General features: G+C 35.7%; 1 protein-coding gene across 1 annotated transcript; it reads right to left on the reverse strand.

Annotated features, from left to right (window-relative positions):
- Positions 1–6,868: 6,868 nt before the first annotated feature.
- On the reverse strand, positions 6,869–22,715 carry LOC149797092 (uncharacterized). The gene is made up of 13 exons (XM_089960334.1): positions 22,563–22,715; positions 20,477–20,607; positions 19,677–19,806; positions 18,278–18,389; positions 16,528–16,722; positions 15,394–15,506; positions 13,822–13,942; positions 12,642–12,886; positions 10,471–10,595; positions 10,032–10,168; positions 9,822–9,864; positions 8,860–9,114; positions 6,869–7,151 (listed from the first exon to the last, which is right to left on the reverse strand). Exons 1-13 carry the CDS (start codon positions 22,655–22,657, stop codon positions 6,958–6,960), a joined length of 1,896 nt encoding a protein of 631 aa, XP_089816460.1. The 5' UTR covers positions 22,658–22,715; the 3' UTR covers positions 6,869–6,957.
- Between the last annotated feature and the right edge of the window lie 266 nt (positions 22,716–22,981).

Genomic DNA, 22,981 nt, shown 5'->3' on the forward strand with positions numbered 1-22,981 from the left:
GGTGTTATATGCACTCGTGTGTAGCAGACACTCTTGCATGACGACCTATATATATAAAATCCGAAATCGTGGTTTTGTCGGGGTAACATAATTATATTTCTAAGAGAAAGTGAATCATTCAAATGTCATGTTCAATTTCATTTTATGTATGTAATAAATTAAACTGTTATACTTTATACTTTATATACGGGGGCTCGTGTGGTTCTATTTTGTATATCTGATCCGATATCTGTTAATTTAATTAATCCGTTAATTTCATACATAGAGGATCTCAGATAGGTAAATATTTAATATTGAATTTATGCTGGATATTATTAAGCGAGTTTCATAATTTAATATTAAATCATTACCCATTTGAGGGGCCCCGAGTGGCCGAGTGGTCTAAAGCGCTCTTCGTTACGGATCACTGCCATCTCACCTCTGTCTGCGGCGGTTCGAGTCTAAGATTCAGCCAATGTGGGCATGTGAGAAAAAAGCTTGCCAGTAGCTTCTCGTGGGTCGGTGGTTCTTTCCGGGGTTTTCCGGGTTCTTCCTCCACCATTCATACTGGGCGCCATGTATAGCCTATCGTGCTGAAAAATGGCGTTAAACCCCACAACAACAACCCATCTGAGATTATGTTTATCACATAATTTTTTTAATTATAATGGGAATAGATAGAAAGAAGAAATAATTTCGCTTTTTCCACACAGATGCTGTACCTTTCATTTGTTGCGCGTAAAGAAATATAGTCCAAAACTATTGTTGACTGTTTTTTTGGCAGTTTTATAACCCATAAAATGTAAAACATTGTTTTTGTTACAAATTAGATTTAAAAGAGTATTTGTCCTTCAGAATGAATGGAACAATTGACCCGGAGAACATCGTTTCTCAACACAGAATGTGCATGGAAGTCCGGTGTGATGTCACATAGTTTGATTTATTGAGGTATGACGATCAATGGAAATCTCCAAGGTATGTCACTTTCAGTATTAAAGTTGTTGGATATTAATGTGAAAGGATTGTTACCAGGATGAAGACATTCAATATTTACTGTAACGTATCTGAGATTTGCATTAGTTAATTTGGAACAGGAGACAGTGGCAATTGCATCACATAAGAGACATTAGATCGGTTTTTTATTTTTTTTTTTTTTTTTTGGAGGGGAGCTCTTCTGTGATCTTTCCATACCATTTGGAGACACCCTCCTGCCGTATTGTTATAGTGTGTGTCTGCTATGGTTTTCTTTTTTTTTTATTAAGATATAGCATGTATAGATTTTTTTTGTTTTGTTTATAGTACTTTTTATATAATTTTTTAAAATATTTTTTTGTCTTTTTGTCTTTTTTCGTTTTTTTTTTGTCACTTTTCCATTCATGAGTTTGCTCTCCCAGACATTCGTCATCTTGCATATAATAGCTTTCCATCATCAGTGCTTCTTCTTCTTCTCTTTGTTTCCTTCTTTTTTCTTCTTTCTTTCTCTCTCTATCTCTGTCTCTTGCTAGTTTTGTTTCTACACTTTGGTTTCCTGTCATTTGTGACTGCACTGTTATGGAAGATCGTTTGAGCTATTTTACCGCGTAAAATACCGTGGTTTTTCAAGACTAACGTTCTGTCAACTGATAGACCGGTTTATGTCTAGATTCTTCCATGAACAGAGGTGAGTTTATTTGCTTCTACAAGTTAACATTTAAACCACTTTTTATATAGGGCGAAATCTAAGTTACAGGATTACTGCCCTACTCTCCACTACACAGGAGTTCGTATCTTTGCTTACAGTTTAACTATCAATCATGCATATAGTATCAGCTAATACTAATGTTTGACTGAGAGTTAAACTGTAAGCAAAGAAACGAGCCCCTGTGCTCCCCTCGTGCTCGCTATCAATGGACATATGTCCATAATTTTTGTTGTTGTCGTTTTTGTTTGGGGTTGAACGCCATTGTTTTCAGTGCATTATAATACATGGCATAACGAGCCCCAGTGGCGTAAATTCGCCGTATTCAGAAACATGTGACATTTCCCCCTCAATTCCCTTTGCTGAGTTGGTTGAAAAAATGGCGGCCAAAATATTCATAGTATTAGTACAAAAGTGTTCCTTAAGGTCGTGTAAAGAAAATGCTCGCACGATCGCAGCCAATCAGTAAAGAGAATACTGCTCAAAAGTTTCATGGGTTTATTTGGACTAATCAGAATCACACAAAGTGATATGTTAACGTGTGGTATTATTAAAAAAATATGTTAAACTGCACACGCTATATGGGAAGTGTATAGGCTATGTGATAATTTATTTTATTGTTTACTCGATCCGATCAGTAACACAGTGGTCGATCATTTCCTACATAACGATAACCAAAAACCATATGGAGTCACACAACATCTCCCATCACGTAACATTTTGTTTAATGTGTTCCTATGCAGTACTGACATTTTCAGCCAATATTTCATGTGGGGTGGGAGTGTAGTTTGATAGATTGCACAGCTAAATATGCTTTATTTGATTAAAAGTTTTATCGATTTTATTTTACCATTATTTGAAATAAAGATTCACCATTTTCAAATATACTGACTTTCCTGACATGCAGTACATTTGTAAATTTTTTTAAGGAACATAGTATGGGTCCGGGTTGGGTGGGATTAGATTGGTAATGCAAAAGATATCTATTTATGCAATACAGTTATTTGATCTTTATGGTTTGGACATTTAGATCTAGCTGACTTAGCAAAAATAATTTGCTAGTTACGTTATTGTAGCTACGATTGGAAATCTGAATGTGTCAGGTAATAATATTATAACATGATATACATGCTCAGAGAATATTTCAATTTTTATGTTCTGTGGACCCCTCGCCGCTTTCCATCTATGTCAAGATGGAAAACTTTGAAAGGTCTTTTTTTATTTGTAAGATGTAAAAGGATTTTATGTCGGTATGTTACCCCCCATAGTCTGTTGTATTATGTTTTTGAACAAGAAACCAAAAAGAGTTTTGACAAAAAATTGAGAGAAAATGTAAACTAAGGGAATGAGGATCCTTTTTCCTTTGACTAAAGTGTATTCTTTTAAATGAGTTTTTTCTTCTTCTCCTGTTGTAACCCCTATTTGTTACATAAAGGTTTGTACTCCCTGGACTAGTTTCCTTGCCTTGGTTCCACTGGACAACAAATTTTTACAAAAGTCATGTTACTGAAATAAAATTAGTCAATTCTTATCAATTTTTATGTGCTGAACACGAATATGACAGTCAAATTGCAAAATTGGCTCTAGTTTTTTGTAATCTGCAAGAAATTAATGTTTACATAACGAAATGCATTCCAATAGTAAAAGGTCAACTGTAATAGCCTACCTATAAAAAATCAGGTCATTGACTACATCTTAGATTTCTTCGCCTGTCTCTTGTACAGCTGTTCGAGAGCATCTCTGAGGAGTGTCCAGCAGTAGTCAGCCAGCATTGTAGTGGACCATTTTCCCTGGTATCTTTGTTCCATTGTTGCGATATCTTGATGAAAACGTTCGCCGTGTTCATCACTAACAATACCACAGTTGCTAGGAAAGAAATCCAAATGGGAATGAAGGAAGTGAATCTTTAGAGACATATTGCAGCCAAGTTTCTTATACTTCATCAACATGTCTTCTACTAGTTCCTTATAGTTTTCTGCCCTAACATTTCCGAGGAAGTTTGTAGAAACTAGGCGAAAAGCATTCCATGCTTGTTTCGCGTCACCTTCCAGCAAGTTGTTGAACCGGTCATCTTTGAAAAGCTCTCGAATCTGAGGACCCACAAAAACTCCCTCTTTAATCTTTGCTTCGCTGAGTAGAGGAAATTTTTCATGCAGGTATCGGAATGCTGGCAAAGTCCGGTCAATGGCTTTCACGAAGTTCTTCATCAAACCTAGTTTGATGTGAAGGGGTGGTAGCAAGATTTTCTGAGCCTCAACCAGAGCTGGCTGTTGGATATTCTTCTCTCCAATGGCTACATTCTGCCTGTGAGTCCATTCCTTCCTCATGTAGTGCATTTCCCTTGCTCGGCTATCCCACTCGCATAAGAAACACATGTATTTTGTATATCCTTGCTGCAGTCCCATTAAAAGGGCAACTACCTTCAAATCACCACAGAGGTGCCAGCTGTACTTGTTATACTCAATGGAATTCAGTAGCTGCCTTAAGTTATCGTATGTCTCTTTCATGTGGACAGCATACGCTACTGGAATAGATGGAAGAATGTTTCCATTGTGCAAAAGCACAGCCTTGAGACTCAGTTTCGAAGAGTCCACAAATAGTCTCCATTCTTGTGGGTCATGAGTGATTTTTAAAGCATTCATGAGGCCCTCAATATCGGAACAGAATATCAGATTACTTTCCTTTCTGAAGAAAGGCTCCAATTGCTGGTGGCGCTTTCGATATGCAGTAATTGTGACATCTTCTTCTAGAAGATTCCATTGTTGGAGTCTTGATCCTAGCAATTCTGCCTTGTTCTTTGATAAGTCCAAATCACGAATCAGGTCATTTAGTTCTTCCTGTGTTATTCTGTGTGGGGTTGATGATGCACCACAGTGAAAATCTGGATCACTGCATGCTGATGGACCAGGAGAAGAACAGGTCGACTCACCTTTGTCTTCGTCAGATGAATCAAGAGAATATTCTGCTGGAGGTTCTGGAATAGGAAGTCCCTCACCATGTGGAACTGGTCTCAATGCAGACGGAATGTTTGGGTAGACTATTCTCGACTTCTTTCGCTTCGTTATTCCGCCGGAAAGAGGAGGAACCAAGCAGAAGTAACAGTCATTTAGGTGGTTGCTTGGCTCTCTCCACACCATTGGGACTGCAAACGGCATTGATGACCTTTTGCAATTCAACCACTGTGAAAGCTGTGTTGTACATGTAGCACAGCATATATGCGGAGCCCAATGCTTGTCTTGGTCACCAACCTTGCATCCGAAGTAAAGATGATATGCCTTCTTCACTTGAGAATTGATACTTTTCTTCTGGTTGGCAAATGTCACTTCCCCACAAATATAGCAAAAATTGTCCGCGGTATTAACACACTTTCGAGGCATTACTGTTCTTTATTGTACGTAAATGGATAAAATAATAAGTTTTATGTAACAGTAGCTTGAACTGTCTCGCACAACGTCTAAAATATTTTAAATGCTGAACCTATCTGATTGGGCTTTATATAGTACACTGCTTACGTCAGCTTCAGCAGCCGCCTGGCATTAGTATAATAGGCCTACACATGTATAGTACACTGCTGACGTCAACTTACTTCAGCAGCCGCATGGCATTAGTATTGCATTGCATCAGAAAATGATGCAATCAACTGTGGATGATGTGAGCATGATGGTATTATGCAATGTTACATCATTATTCCGGATGTTGCTGCAGTCCTACTGGAGAAATTTACACAGTGAAACATAGAAAATGAGGTATATGAATATCTTCAAAACGAGAGCCAATACAAATTTTTCACGGTTATATTCGTGTTTGGCACACCAAAATACTACAGATTAGGGCCTTTTCAAGTCAGTAATGATTTCACTGTTGACCAGTGTTCTTCAACTAGTGATCCCTGCCAGGGATCAGTGTGAGTCCAGTATTTGCGTTGTTTGGTGCTATAATATTTTATATTGCTATATTAGGTGTGTATATGTTTGGGCTGGCTTTAAAGGGTCACACATTTCTAAGAGCTGTCTATATTTATTCAGAAGCTTATCTAAAAATAATAAAAATAATAATAGATAGAGTTGCCTCTGATTGACATATGGCAGTGAGAGGTGGCATTACCGCTGGCCCCTAGTGGGCGCCGCCCATACCTGTCTCTGCCCCAGTGGTCTTCTCCATTCCCACGCTTTTGTTCCCGGTCACTGCAAAGTATGTAGCCAGTGAAATACCAATAGTCGGCAAGGAAGCATGGCTAGTTACTCATGGCATTAGACACGTTGGTTCAAGGCAAGTAAAATATGTCAAAAACTGCCTGGATGACAACTATTTTGAATTGCATCAAGCTATTAAGTACACGATTTTTTCTCAAAATTATCACCTAGGGAAAGGGCTTGTGTTTACACTGTGAACATCACGTGCTCTCATAAATGGCCTTTGGACATGAAAAATGCATGTCTAAATTTGGGGGTTGGGTAGATCAACCTTTTGTTCCTTGAATTTCCACTGACTTATCAGGTGAAGTGAATGATATTCTTATGTTTTGCTTTTTATTACCTATCCAGAAATATGGACCTTTTTGACCTCACTCGTGTATGTTATTTTTATGAATTTTGTAGGCCAGGTGTATACGACATCAAATTTGTACATAAAAACTCTCCCTTGCACCCTTTGTTGCTGCCAACTTGCCGTTTAGTTGGTCATTTTTGTCTATATTAGTGGAGGTCTCTCCTTTTGTTATGTTAAATTATAATGATCCATTCTCTCTCGTAATGGAGAGGTGGGATCAGCCCGGCTTTGTCAGCAGCCATTTCTTCATGGCATACCAATCCGCCTTTTCAGTAAATGTTTGGAAACAGTCGATATGTGCACTGATGTGTTGCAGACAGTCTTTCGGCAATAACTGCGGTGTTTTAAGAACCAGTGAGATTGTTCATTAAACGCTAAGATATCAGTACATATTTTGGGTCTGATTTATTGGAATCGGTCGACATATACCGTGGTAAAACGTTCGATATGGTTTCGATTAAGTATGAAAGATATAATATGTACATATGGTGAAGAGGGTACAGGTAGGTAGAAATCTAGCATGCACTAGTGTTTTATATGGTACGACTACCTAGGGCTTGAGTGCGTATGGTTCGAATAAGTATAGGTAAGGAGCAATCAATCATGCAAAAATGTTTTATGGGAATGTAGAAATTTATTGTATGCAAATACGTGAAATGGTAGGAGTAAGTACAGGAATGTAGAAAGCAATCATGCATACATGTTTGTTACCGTTGGAAAAAGTATAGGAAGGTAGAAATCATATACAGCTGTTAGGAAGCGAATTTCAAAATTCGTCCTTTTTTTGAGAGATGGCCACGATTTTCTGTCTTTTTCTTCTCTGGTTTGAGCTTGACCAAGTTGGCTGGGTAATACCCGTAAATCATCCTATTCAGCTTCCCCTTCCGGATCCATCCGTATGCCATGCCGTCGGAATTAGCTGGGATCTTTTGCTTAATATTCTGACCTATAACACAAAATAAAAATATATGCCTACAAAATGGTTCCAACGTATATTGACTTTTTAGTAAAGCGCATAATGAGGTATGCTCCATTACCCCGTAAAAAGATTGAAAAACAACAACAACAAAACCCCAATACCCCTCCAAATAAAAAACCCACACCAGGTTAACAATATATTAACAGTAATGTCGTCGCTGCATTTGAAGACATAAAAGTGACTGTCCTTGTGTCGCTGTCTACTTGAGCAGAGGATACAATAATTGCGACATTTTGGGAGAATGTATCAGCTCGCTTTTGAGATACACGAGTATTCATATAAAAATAGTTTATTATCCATGGCATATAAGTATTCTATTAATGTCTCTCTCATCATCCTAACATGCCAGAAGATTGCTTGATAAAATAGTATTTTAAAATTAACTACACCAGCTGATAATGTCCTGCCCGATCAAATTACATTTACAAACTTATTAGATGGCCAGTTTGTTAAGCGAATTATATTTGAACAGAGTTACAGGAGGAGCGATTCGATATTGCAGTTCATATATAATTAAGCTTCTCTATCCGACCGAGTTTCTTGTACGAGTTTGCAGTGGCCTAGTGGTTAGAGCGTCCGCCTCGGATGCGAGAGGTCGCGTGCTCAGACTCCGGCCGAGTCAAACCAAAGACTTATAAAAATGGTACTAATATCTGTTTCGCTAGTCGGTCAGCATTAAGAAGTTAGTGTTAGGACTGGTCAGCTTGGTTTCAGGATAATGTTATTGGGTGAGACATCATGTTACATATCTGCGGCATGATGCTTCAGTGCTAGACATCGCTATAAACTGCCACACTGCAAACATCGTAGCGATATGACTAAATTTTTTTTAAAGATACGTTAAAAATCCAAATCACACACTAAACAAGCTTTACTAGTGAGAAAACAAGGTAGAATGTACTAGCAGATCGTAAAGGCGACTCGATTGTGCAGTGTATATAATCTCACCTCGTATTTTCCCTTCGTTGAAACAGGCTCATTCTCAACAAACAGTTTCCGATAATCTGTGTTCGCCTGCAGGTCTTTCATTTTATTATATCATAAACAGATGCTCTTCTTTACAGATATTAAGCTAGTGTCTGAAAAGAGCCATGGTAGAACACACATTTGCAGTCCTGGGTTCGATCCCCATCTTCGTAAAGTGCGCATGCATGTGGCCGAGCATCCAAGGTCTATGGTTTCTCACGGTTCTACGGTTTTCCTCACTTAACTAGCCACAGATTACCGCCACATGGTCCTTCACAAATGCTTAAGTTTACGTTAAGAGAACTTTTTATCTAACCGTAATATAATACATACACTTTAAGCTGTCAAGCAGTTAATTGAAGATCTCTTTCTGTCCGAGTGATTTGTTCGTAGAAAGAGAGACTATCTTATGCAAGTGAAGATATATCTGATGAGCTGCATATGTCAGACATTTTCCACCAATGATTTATTCGATATGGACACAATAGTGTACGATTCAGAGCGATTGATGCAGATGTATGACACGACGACTAGAATGCCCAATTCACAGTGATTTTTGCAGATGAAGGTGTGTATCTAACATAATCTCAATCCGACAAATTTAGTTTATCCATAACAATAAGGCTGTAGAGTCACTTTAGGGATCAAGTCAAGTGTCCTAATATCATTTATAAAATCAAAGGCAAGCTCAAATATAATTAGTACTTACCAGTCTTAAGGTTGAGCTCATCCGTGTTTTGTGCAATGTAGTCTTCAATAGCAATGACCTTCACATTGGCTAAGTTTCTGACCTCTACTGCATCTGGTTCTTTGGTGTCAGCGTCTGAATCAGTGCTCTCGTCTATGACCGTGGCGTTTTCTTCGATCTTGTCCTTGACCATACATTTTTCGGACTTGACTTCTGTCTGACCCTTGTCCGAGACCCGTCTTGATTCTTTAATAGGTTCGGTGCTTTCTACTGACTCTGAGATTATGATGTGAAGTTAATAACAACTGATGCAAGCGAATACTACTACTACTACTACTACTACTACTACTACTAATAATAATAATAATAGAATAAAGATAAAATGATTAATATTTCTTAATCACCTGATCTTCTGAATTTACTAATTTCACGAGAAAGCTCGATGTTCAGGAGAAAACTTTGATGCTTGACTGGAGGAAAATGGATATGAATTTATTCCAAACAAGGAAGGTATAATTAAACAATTACAAGGAACTTATAATTAAACAATTACAAGGAAGGCATTATTACATAATTAAAAAAATGTTCAATTAAACAATTGCAGCAAAGGTATCATGAAACAATTATAGGAAAGGTGTAATTAAACAATTACAAAAAAAGTATAATTAAACAACTTCAAGAAAGTTATAATTAGAAAATGACACGAAAAGCATACCTAATCAATTACAAGAAAGCTAAAAATAACATTTATCTGGGTGAGTTCGTGATCTCATTCGCTGATCGTTTTGCTTTCCAATCCAAATAATTTATATACTGTTAAATAATACACGTAAAAGAAGATCTCTTTTGTCCACATATCAATTGCTCATAATAAATTAAAGTTCCATTCACTCATTCTTTATCCCACTTTTACAAACGCACCCACCCACCATTTCAGTGCTTCCATAAAAGTTGTTTTGCTATTCGTTAGCTTACTAAGTTACCTTTTCGTTTCTCTTTGACTAGTTTCTTTGCCTTTCTTGTCAGCTGTAAAAGATGAAGAAAGTGATGGCGTTATAAAACAATAAATGATATAGGCCTTGTGATATAAACATATATTAAGTTCTCGTAATATGTTAATTCAATTGATCTTTAATTAATCTCTTTGTCTGTTTGTCTGTCTGTATGTCTACGGTGTATGGTGTACAGCCTACCTTGGGTGGTACGGGTGAGGCGTCATGATCTACGTTAAGCTCAGTTATGCCGTTCCTCTTGGGAATCACACGCATCTCTGTCTCGCTGTCAGACTCTATAGCATTAGGGAGACCAAAATATTCTGGTTTCGAGGAAGCTGTAGATAAAGAAGACGACGATTGTTGTGTACTAAATTTGATACCTATCTTCCAATGATCAATTTCTTAGAACAATCGTATTTTTGTGCTTTAAAACAATTATCAGATTTTTTTAAAAAAAATCACTTAATATACAGCTGCATAATGGATAGACCCCTGGCGAGCGAATTTAACTTCAAAGTAACAATAAAGTTGGACTGACAGCAAAACCTTACTAGTCTCTTTGGCTAAAAAGTTATAATGTCATTTCTTACCATCACGAAACATCCCACGTCAAAAAATATAGAAACACTATACAAACCTTTCACGGTGATGCAGGTTTCGTTGATTAGTTTCTCGTGCTTAGCAATTGCACGTACATGTGAAGTCGTGGGTTGTGGTTTATGCTTCATTTTAATTTCTCGTCCATTTTCACCGATCTCAAATCTTAGGGAGAAAAAAGAAATCATACAATCATACTTTGTTTTTACGAAGAACATTATTATTAATTTTAGTATCTGAGTTATTTACCTTCCAGGCGGAAGTAATCCCATTGGTTGCTTCCCTTCAAAAACAGGTCCATAACTCCTAATTTCGTCTCTTTGGATTGATAATTTACACATACTTCTTGACGCGCGTATCCGGTAGGTGAAAACTTTGGTTTACTGAGATCTTATCCTTCGTTTTGTCTTATAAGAGTCTAATTTCGTCATTATAGAACTTCTTCAAATGAATCTGGGAAAATCTTGGGAATACATTTCAAGATGTTATTAGTTATACATATTTAGTTTTGAAACAAAATGAGCAGGTCTAAAATGATAAAAGTAGAGTTAATTATCAACGCGAAAGAGTCCGATAGAGGTGTTTGGTTGAATTCCAGTGATGACGTCAGTTCGAAATTGTCAATGGACAGTAACTTGAATCAGGAATAATATCGAAGTTCTTTTTTGACACATTGTCATATTAGGGAAATCAAAAAGAGTTCATTAAATTTTGTAAGATTAATAAACTCAGTTGATATTGAACTTTTATTTATATTTTTCTAGTCAAAGGATGGCGCTTCTAATAAAACAAACATTCGAGTTACATCTCTTCCGTCCTGGTATATATATGCAGGTAGCATGTATAAGAGTTATATGGGTGGCCACCCATCCGAGACTAGAGTGCTGTTGTTCTCCATTTTGTCCTGCTAAGTCACTCCTTAGGGTTATCAAATGCCATCAGTTTCGTTGTCATTTAAGACACTCCTTAGGGTTACCAAATGCCATCACTTTTGTTGTCCTGTAAGTCCCTCCTTACGGCTACAAAATGCTATCACTTTCGTTGTCGTGTTAAGTTATTTTTTTAGGGCTACCAAATACCATCATTTTCGTTGTCATGTTAAGTTACTTCTTTGGGCTACCAAATGCCATCACTTTCTTTGTCATGTTAAGTTACTTTTTTGGGCTACCAAATGCCATGACTCTTTGTCATGTTAAGTTACTTCTTATGGCTACCAAATGCCATAACTTTCATTGTCTTGTTAGGTTACTCCTTAAGGGTACCATATCCCATCATTTTTGTTGTCCTCTTAAGTCACTCTTAGGGCAACCAAATGACATCACTTTAGTTGTCCTGATAAGTTAATCCATAGGGCTACCAAATGCCATCATTTCGTTGTGCCGTTAAGTCACTCCTTAGGGCTACCAAATCCCATCACTTTCATTGTCCTGTTAAGTCATTTCTTAGGGCTACCAAATGTCATCACTTTGGTTATCGAGAGTATATGTGGAAGATATCATATGTAAGATTAATCCCTTTATTCCTCACAAATAAGCACCCTTATACAAGTGTCGTCAGCTTGAAGGTTAGTGGTGAAATAGTCAAAATAAAGCGATGTTTCTTTTGACACTTATGATTCAAAATATAATCCTCAAAAAATCTTGAGTGCGTGTTTTATAAAAATTCAGAACTTCAAAACAGTGTCTAAACGTTTAGAGCAAGACAAGCTCTTCGTCAGGGGAAGACACATTGCATCCACAAAACACTAATTTGGAAAAAAAAGATTTACTCCTATATGTTAGAGTCACTATGGAGAACTCACAAAAAAGATATGTAATAAAATAAACGTTGTTATATATATATATATATATATATATATATATATATATATATATATATATATATATATATATATATATATATATATATATATGTGTGTGTGTGTGTGTGTGTGTGTGTGTGTGTGTGCAAAACTGTTTTAAACAATTGAATTTTACATTAAACTTAATACCTGCATCGTGGGTGATATTGAATAACAAAGTGCCGATTGTAACTGACTATTTTTGTGAACAAGCCTTACTCGCCTGTTCTGATTACGTTTGCTATTATTCGTGTATTTCTCTTTATATTTGAGTAAAATTATCTTATGCAAACCAAATGCCTTAAGTAAAAAGCAACCCAGTACTTTCGTAACAAAGTCGCAAATGGCAACGATATAAATTATATTCTTACATAGCTATATCCGATTCTTCGTCATCGTTATCATCTACATCATCACTGGGAGTTGTTATCACTTTTATATAATCTGAATCGTCATCAGATATTGTTATTTCCATTACCAGGTTGGAGTCACTCTCATCAGACACGATGACCTCTCGACGTATGCCAAGTTGGTTTCTCTTTCTACTCCCCAAATTCAGATTCTTAAACGAAGTCTTTATCTTATCTAGCTGGTCTGGATTCTTCTCATCAAAGTCCTATTATAAAATGTGGATAGAAAAAAGGATTCCTTTATCTCTGATGTGGATAGAAAAAAAATCAGTTTATCTCTAACGTGGACAGAAAAAAATAGATGAATAATTGTTTTAATCAAGTTCTCACTCAAGTCTACAAACGGATGAAAAGGAAACTGGTAATTAATCGTATGACACAAGTCTTGACTGTATTGTTGACATCGTTTGTTGTCATCCGTTTGTAATTGTCCTTGTTATATGTGTTCTTTTTCTTACTATTATCATCGTAATTATTATTATTATTATTATTAACAAACCAATTTCAATCAAATTCACTCATAGTTTAACTCCCTCGCTCTTTCGTTTCCTCAAAACGATTTGAACGAGAATGGTGATTCATCTTTCTATGCAAAAAATCAATGTGATATTTTTTTCATCATTAATGATGTCGTTGTCGTCCATCTTGCAATTATCATTATTATTATTATTATTATATAAAAAATAACAATGGCATTACTAGTTTAGGTGGACCATTTGTTCGTCGATATTAATTACCTTTTTCCATTAATATGATGGATAATAATCTATAATATTTGTTTTCGCTATGTACAATTATATTTTTAAAAAATATCCTTTAGATATTTAAAATGACAGCTGGTAAGTTTCACATGTCATCATCAGTCAAAGTTCACTGTGCATAATTATCATCATTGTCATTTGTCAAGTAGCACGAAAGGTTAAAAATAGTATAAATCGCACTTTGTTGATGTTTCCTTGTCTCTATTTTGGCAAACAAAGTTTGCTCATATGAAGATGAAAATATATGACCTTTTCTGTACATATTTAATATTCATGCATTAAAAAGTAATCACTAAAATGATTGGGAAAAAAAAACGATGTCGTGGAAGTATGCAATAAATTCTCTCCTATTAATTCTGCGATAAAAATTGAAAATGTACCGTAAAGATGGGGCATTCAGGCTTGCTTATGAATTTTGCCTCAAGGTTCCTTATATCGGCCTCAGCATCCATGTTGTCCAGCATAACAATAATATCTTCAATCACAGACAAGTGATTGGATCTTGAAGCAGGAATGAAAGACAGAAAGAAAAAAAGAAAGCGAGAAATATAAGTAAAAAAGAAACAGAACACAACGATGAAGAAAACGAGTAAAAGACGGTGATAGAAGGTTAAAGAAAATTGGATTGAATGGATTCTTTATTCTCTTAAATACAAAAAGGACACGTGTTCTTAATAAAGCATAAAGGAAACTACAGTTTATGACCCGTTGCTTTTAATCTATATGTGATGTGTGATGTGATTTCGATTTTTAACGTAGCTTTAACAATTGTTCGGTCATATCGCTACGATGTCAGCAATGTGGCAGTTTATAGTGATGTCTAGCACCGGGGCATCATGCCGCAGACATGTAGCATGATGTCCCACCCAGTCATATTATTCTGACACCAGGCCAACCAGTCCTAACACTAACCTCTTAATGCTGAACGCCAAGAGAGGCAGCTGTTAGTACCATTTTTGTAAGTCTTTGGTTTGATCGAACCCACGACCTCCCGCATCCGAGGCGGACGCTCTAACCACTAAGCCACCGGAGGGGTAGCTTTTAATGTATAACATTCTTTGGAAAGTAGTTATCGTAGGTATGCTTTTCTCGGCGGTAGCGTCTAAACTTTGCTGCTTTTTTCAAATTCATTTATCAAATGCCACAATTATGTGCGCTGTTCACAAGTCAGACATACACAGAGTATAGTTTCCAACATGTCTAATGGCACATGTACTTAGACTCTTGTGTTACTGAGTCTCTAGCTCACAGTTGCAGGTATGGCCATGTCGATAGGCTTTATCAGTGTTCAAAACGAACATAAAATTGAAGTAAGCTGACATAACCTTGTATGGTTCTATATTTTCGAAAAATTTTGTCAAAACAATTTGGTGCAAACACCGTAATTACATATTTCGAGATTTTGCTAATATATAAATCTTCATTCCTGTAAAGAGCCATATTTTCATCTTCTTGGTTAGGCAATTGGTGATAATGATACTCAACCACAAATTACTTTTCCAGATGGCCGCTTGTTTCAGAAATTTGTCTTATGAGAAAAGCGTTGTGAAACAGAAGGCCACTGTAAAAACTCATGGTGCATTCACTCATGCTATCTATCGACAGACAATGATGTTTGTTGAGTTCCATTCTCATTGAGATGTTTTTGACGAAATGCCAGTAGTGCAGAAATGGACATTCCTTAAAAAAACCTCATATATATATATATATATATATATATATATATATATATATATATATATATATATATATATATATATATATATAAGAGTATGTCTATTATATAAAACTGTGGTTCATAAATAGTATAATAGTACTTAAAGGGAGAGTTCTGAAATAAGAATTGATCTATACAATCATTTATTTGATTTGAAATGTTATTGCAATTTTTTAAAGGTAGTCCAGGAATGTCCATTTCTATAGTACTAATCCTATTAATTTCTTCTAACTACCTTTCCGCATCCAGCTTGTCCACACAGTCGAGAAATTTCTCTATACCAATTGCCGTGTTCATCAGCCGGTTCTTCTCAAATCTCTCAAACCTTCTCTCTGCTATCCTCATTGCCTGAAAAATGCGCACAAATTCTATTCCATGCAGAGAGAGAGAGAGAGAGAGAGAGAGAGAGAGAGAGAGACTATTGAAACACAGAACGAAACTCTCGTACAAAAACAACATTTAACTATGGACAGGAACTTTAAAAGAATGTTATTCAAAGTTCGTATCATATTATGATACTTTGTAAGGACAATCAACACTCCAAACTTTGGTAGACCTTATAAGATGTAATAAATCTAATGATTTATTTTACAAATATATTTATAGTTAAGTGTTAATTTTAAGTTGGGCATCTTATCAATCTTAATCAGTAGATAGAATGATTCTCTTAATTCTGAGAGAGACTGAGAGATAGTGATACCGGGAGAGAGACTTATAAATCGTCGCCTAACTGGCCTTCCAGTCATATTCAAGCGGTATCCATAAATCTGAGGAACGATCTTATCTTTTAGAAAACAAGAGCGATGTTAAAGATCGAGCCTTTTGATTTCCACCTGGCGAAAACGCCGATTAAGTATCCGTACGCTTTATAAATCAAGCAATGTCCCGACGTGTGATCGTTACCACATCTCGGTAGAGTCATGATGGCCCAGTGAGTTAATGCGTTAGACTCGTGACCAGAAGTTAGATTCCCAACATCTAACTAACCTCGTGGCCACTGTCTTCGGGTATGACGTTTTTCATTAGGGACTGGTTTTGGTTTGAAATGGTTTAGTTTACGATGAACATACATCATTATCAACTGAACTTTTTCAAGTTTTACTATGTACGTTCAGGGAGTTTGCGGTTAATGACATTTCTGTTGCTAACAATCCTCTTACCGTGATTGCACTACCGCTGTCCATGTACCAAAGAATCGTGGGTACTGCCCTGATATGTGTTACAATAAACGTGGCGATTTGCGACATCGAGAAATCTCTCTCTCTCTCTCTCTCTCTCTCTCTGCGCACGCGTGGTGATTGGGCTAACTTTAAATATCTCATAACAATGCTAATGCTTCTATTATAATTTTTCCGGCTGTTGAACTTACAGCTATGTCTTTTCCTCTTTCTTCCTCGGCCATTTGAAGTAACTTCTTATACTCTTGTTGTGCATCTTCACATTTTACACGGTTGTGGTACATGGACTTCCGAAGGCTTTCATCTGCATGCGACGAGAGTACTGGAGGGTCAGCCTGAAGCTGTCGAAGACCATATTCAAGGTTATACTTCCTTAGATGGTAATCCTGAAATACGCGTATCGATATTTGATGAATTTGTAAGTGTACTGAATGGATAAAGTAACTTTTCTAAGGCAAAAAAGTGAGAAAAAAAAAACTCTTAAGAAATTATGCGATTGGATAAGGATAATGTTATTACGAGGGCAGTTTATTTTTGCGATATCATTTATTTTATTATATACTTAAGTGTGAAATACAGGGACCTTTTGGAGAAATAATTTTAATTTTTGTCTTCTTTTATTCCTATATTTTTCACATATGAAAAGATAAGATATCCCAGCGTGCCATGCGACGCTTGATTGTGTGTGCCCACAAAAGTTGTACCAGTAGAAGAAAAAACGTGTACTTTGTGAGCTAGAACAAATAAAAAGAAACCTTCTCATATTACAAACTTGATAAAGAAATCTGACAATCGCCGTTCGCATCTCTCTGGAGTTATTTCCCCTTATTACCTTGACAACAACGAGATACCGCTGCGATGCATTGCTGAATCGGACTCGCCTTGTTTTTAGATAGGGTCAAATACAAATACAAAATGATTAAAATGTGAATTACAAAAAGGGGTGAGGGCGAAAGTGTTATGCCGGAGACTGAGTTGAATCTTCTAAAGCTTGATTCTGGAGCAAGTTTGGTATATAATAAAAAGAAATTTTTCTTTACCTATGTTAATACAGAATATATTTCATCTTGTGGTACCAAAAACGACATGTATTAACTCGTCGTTTCGCCACTCGTTAAAATATCATGTTTTTGTTACCACATGATGTTAAAGCCCATATTAACGTAGGAAAACTTATATCCTCTATGTATTTTGCACATGTATTCATCAATTCAATACTATGGACATTTTTGATGATTACTGTTCTACAATACATACAAATGATTTTATACACATGCTTCTTAGAACACCATTCTGTTTGTTGTCTCGATATACATTTGTGTGGAAGGAAGAATCAAATATTGAATTGAACTGAATACAATATAATTTAATTGAATTGTTACCCAGTTAGTCAGATTTCGATCAACATATTTGACGTATCCAGATTAGTCAGTAGACACCTTTTTTGTCTCGTATCGTTCTTTATTATATTTTATATTATTATTATTATTATTATTATTATTATTATTATTATTATTTTTTTTTATTTTTTTTTTTTCGGGGGGGGGGGGGGAGGATACTTAAGCTGTTAGCATTGGAATGAATCCCACTGCGTGACATTCCAACCTTAATGTACTCACACACAAAGATACTTACAAAAACCTGGGACATAATACCAGGGCCGGCGCCAGACCCGGTCAGACTATCTGGCGCCCTAGGCAAAGTTAGATTCTGGCGCCCCCCCCCCCCCGGAATATATCAATTTCAAAATTTATAAACAATAAAAAAATGAAATATGCGCTTCCTGAAATCAGCGCCCTAGGCGGCCGCCTAGTTTGCCTATATGGTAGCGCCGGCCCTGCATAGTACTCACCATTTCAAGTTTTAAGATAAACTACGGTACAATGACCGTTTTTCTTGTTCTAAGCGGACATTAGTATGATTAAAAAATCCGTTCCTTACCTCCTTCGCCTTTTCGATTTCCTTCAGAGTAGATTGTTGCTTTTCCCATGCCGTAGAGTACATTTTCATGGTATCATTTTGAATGTTTCTTCTTTCCATCTGTGCCTTCCACCTATTAGATAAGATGGGAAACAAGATTTCATTTGAAAAGAAATCCTTTAATGGATACAAAATAGGTAACTGGTGAAATTTTAGGAATAATATGATTTCATACAAATGTTTTCGTATATATATATATATATATATATATATATATATATATATATATATATATATATATATATATATATATATATATATATGCAATAAACTGATAGCGAACAGCGCGAAACTAGTATCTAGCTAGCCTGTGTGCTTTCGACTCTGTAATGAGTCTTTTTCAAAGGCAAATGCAAAACATATGATATGTAGCCTTTAGTATGTCGGAGAAACTGAAAAGCTACACAAAAGGATCAACCTTAATAGGTCTGATTGGATGACAAAGAAGATGTACAGAAGCCCGGTGGCAGAACACTTCTCCCCATGCCATACGTTCAGTGATATAACACTTATTGCAATTGCTTACAACCCCAACTGGAGTCCCCAAACCAGGAAAGAAAAGGAATCTTACTGAATACGCCGCCATAGACCATTGAAACCAAACGGTTTAAACCAAGAAGAGTAGAAAAAGATAACCATGCACAAAGAAAATTATCTTTAGCAGCTGACACATTTTCTTTTAAAGAATTCTTTAAATTTGGTTAATCGCCTATGACTACAATAACAATGAAATATCCGTGATATAATCTGCGCTTACATAAATTTACATAAAATAACAGATGTCGTTATGGCTCATCAATTTCTAGGTCAATGCAAATATTTTCCAGTATCAGCAACAAGCTGAAATAAACTAGTTGACACATAGATGAATTCCTGTAGAAACAGCCATGCAAAGTTTCGAAAACATAACCGTTTTTATGTTTTATTTGTTTGTCTTGTCTATGTGGTGTATTTGCTTTTGAAAAAGACTCATTAAAGAGTCGAAAGCGCCAAAGGTAGCTAGATACTAGTTTTGTACTGTTCGTTGTCAGTTTATTGGATTTACCTTAATTAATCCCTCACACACGTGATCCCTTGCTGGATCCATTGCACTTGAAAAGATTGTTATTCGCCATATCATAATCAATATATACATTATCTTCTTCGTACATCAAGCCTCATGGTGGAGAGACCAATCCAATGTGAGATGATACAGTATTGCAATGTGTACGTCATGGAAATATAAGACCACTTCTTTCACATGCCTTTCTTCCCTACCCTACCCATCCACTTGTGAAAATACATTTTTGAAAAATATTTTGAGTGGATTTTATCTCCATCACAAATAGGAATGAAGAAAATAGTGTATTAAAATACTAACCTGCGTAAGAAACTGACGGGTCCATCATCACCAAGTCCCTCATTCTTCACAATGTTATAGATTTTCGCATCTTCTACTGGCTCCATTAAGGCTTTTGTGATTACTGCATATATGGATCCGTGATCAAAATCTATAGGTAGAAAATAGTGGACGCTTTTAATATAGCATTCCTGTTAAAAGCTGAATTGTTTTATTAAAATTATGTTCTCACAATTTTTATAGACGCAAAAGTGTGTGACATTTATTTGATTTTGCCAAAACAAGCTAGCATAAATATAAGGTGTTCAACCTCAACGAAGTAGAATTTAAAATGTTTACGTTGAATAATAAATATACTTCAGTAAAATTGATTTACAAATTATAAAATGTATGTATGTATGTATGTATGTATGTATGTATGTATCCATCCATAGATTTTTTAAATGTAAAAATGGTTTTTAACAATTTTGTCCCACAATGTAGAAGTCTGTTTGCAGAACAAGAGTGTGTCCCGTTTCAGTTGACGAGGTATACAGTCATGTCGAGGTTGATCCGTCAATAAGTTACTTTTTAAAATGAAACATTGGATGTAAATTTGAACTACTTTCTAGGAGCACAATACTTACAGTTATTTAATTAGAAAAATATACACTGCCTCAGTCCTAGGAATGTATATTTTCTCATTAATTGTTATAATTTCATTCACCTTAAAGAAAGAATATGCTTCGACTTTTTGACACTTAGTTTTATTTTCCCAGTTTAAAAAGGTTGATTTCATTAAAGCGCCGTCACTTATGGACAAATGTGTTCTCTTAAATTACCTCCATTTCCAGAAGATGAGATATCTGCTAGTTTCTTGGTCCATTCACAAGTACTTTCTTGTAGGGCATGCGCCATCTTCTCCTCACATTTGAAACGTTCTTCCATCATTTTAGCCAGCACTGTCACAGACCTAAAAGGGAACAACGCCAGGAGAATTCTTAGGTTTTCTACGTTTGTTTTCGCAGTACACATACAAAAAAATATTTATGTTTGGTTCTTAAACATAGCTCAACTACTGGAAAAGATTAAATTTATCAGCGAAGTGACAAGAAATACAGGGAAAAATTCCGTGTGAATCGGCTTTTCCAGTAAGGTGGGAATATATAGATCTGCTTCTGATAATCTCTCTCTCTCTCTCTCTCTCTCTCTCTCTCTCTCTCTCTCTCTATATATATATATATATATATATATATATATATATATATATATATATATATATATATATATATATATATGTAACGTTCCCGTTTCAGCCTTGTCATTATTTTTGCACCGTGGCAAAGTTTATATCAATATATTCTCAAATAATTACATTCTTAATGAGTGTATTCTTTTTGTTCTTCTTTTTCTTCTTGTTATTCTTCCAGTCTGTCGAGACACATTTATTTTAACACATTTCCTTCAAAACCACCTTGGATATTATTTCTGTCGTCGATCTCTCGTCACCCTTTGTCTCGTCCTTTGTACACAACTTAGCATTAGGTCAAACTTTAATCTGGTTCGTTATGTGATAGCCACAAGAACCCACCCGTCTGTTATCCTTTATTTTTCTCATTCAAAGTTTCTCTTGTCAATACACACACACACACACACACACACATATATATATATATATATATATATATATATATATATATATATATATATATATATATATATATATATATATATATATATATATATATATTTGCATGCACCTATGTTTTTTTTTTAATCTGTCCCTAGATCAAATAGATGAAAAATCGATATAATGGGTATCTAATCAAAAACAGGGACGGGTCTTTCAGATGAATTATTTTCCCCCGAACATTACTTTCAGACCAAACGAGTCCGTCTGGTACTTGCAGATTCTAACCAAGTGTTGTTAATATTTGAATTCGAACTCCGAGTTGCTTTATGGTGTTCAAACGTTACCTGAGGAATCTTAATTAGTCTTACAGTTTCGTCGTCAGTCACGTTTAAGTCTAGGCTTAAAACATTCGATTGTTCTGGATGAAGTCGAATTTAGACTTCATCCAGACTCTGAACTGATGATATCTATTTGAAATCGAGGCTGGACCAGGATTGTAACACCATAATTTAAAAACTCCAAACATGAACTTAAGTTTTTTATCGAGGTATCAAAAAGTGCATAATTTCACTTATGTTATTACAATGTTATGCATCATGAAATTATTAAATCAGACTTCGAGTTCAGTCAGTCATACTGCTGGTAATTGCAGTAAGTTCATATCCTGACAAGGAGGTAAGGCTATAACGATATGACATCATGACTTGGTAATGGAGATCATGTGACTCTAAATAACTGTCATAATGTTACACAAATAACATTTGTACAATTGAAATGTACCAAAAGACGATGCGAATAAAAAAATATTATGCAACAGAGTTGCAACCTTATTTCCCTATCCATGAAGTTTTCACCTGTTTTACTTTTTTTTATAAAAAGTTTGCTAATTCTATATTTATCCAGAATGGACCAAAATCAAAGACTAATTTCACTAATATTCGTAATATGTACGTCTAGATCTAAGAAGTCTGATTCATCATACTTGAGCCAAATATAGATTTCCGTCAGTCATATTACTGCACTTGACAATCCAGACTGCATACAATTTAAAATTCAAGTTTGAATTAAAACGGACCAATCAAATGTCTTAAGTACTGACTTCAATTTAAGGCATGTATATGAAACAAGGGTATTTCAGATCCCTTACTACCAAGGATAACGATGAATCACTGTTATTTTTTTTTATCTAAGGTGATCTGCATTTCAAAGAATCCAAGGAAATGAACATACCAGGTCAAAGCCTAACACTGGCATATTGTGGAACCTGACTGATTTGATTCAGTGGTATAACTGACCTCATTCCCTGAGAAAAACGAAGCCCTGAAAGCTGCAAAAGATTGGCTCCCTCGACAGGTTCGTCGGAGGTCCCAGTTCTAGAGTTACTCTCCATATTTGTGAATAAAGCAGCTGTTCACAATTATCATGAAGCTGCTGTAAAAACGTTGCTGGATAAGACTATGACGACGTGACGTCATGACGTGATAATAGAGGTCACGTGACTCTAGGTAACTACTATTCTGTTATAAGAATAAGGTTGGCACTTTGGAAAAGGACCAAGAGAGAACGCGAGTAAAATTGTGTGAAACATAGTTGTTACCGTGTTTCCGATAGGTGAAAACAATCAGAAGTAATGATCTTTTTGTCTTCGCATTATTCAGGTTAAAAATTTATAAAAGTGTGATTCTTCCGTTTATAACCCCTCTATATTGCTTTC

Source organism: Sinohyriopsis cumingii, chromosome 6 (assembly GCF_028554795.1).
Source record: "Sinohyriopsis cumingii isolate HCF-2022 chromosome 6, ASM2855479v2, whole genome shotgun sequence".
NCBI lineage: Eukaryota > Metazoa > Mollusca > Bivalvia > Unionida > Unionidae > Sinohyriopsis > Sinohyriopsis cumingii.

What these genes read in the sequence shown, in the direction of transcription:
- LOC149797092 (XM_089960334.1), bottom strand. Translation starts at nt 22,657, where the DNA reads ATGGAGAGTAACTCTAGAACTGGGACCTCCGACGAACCTGTCGAGGGA. An exon ending in AAATCGAAAAGGCGAAGGAG is followed by an intron (nt 16,723 to 18,277) that starts GTAAGGAACGGA and finishes CGCGTATTTCAG; the next exon opens with GATTACCATCTAAGGAAGTA. An exon ending in AAAGAGGAAAAGACATAGCT is followed by an intron (nt 15,507 to 16,527) that starts GTAAGTTCAACA and finishes CGCATTTTTCAG; the next exon opens with GCAATGAGGATAGCAGAGAG.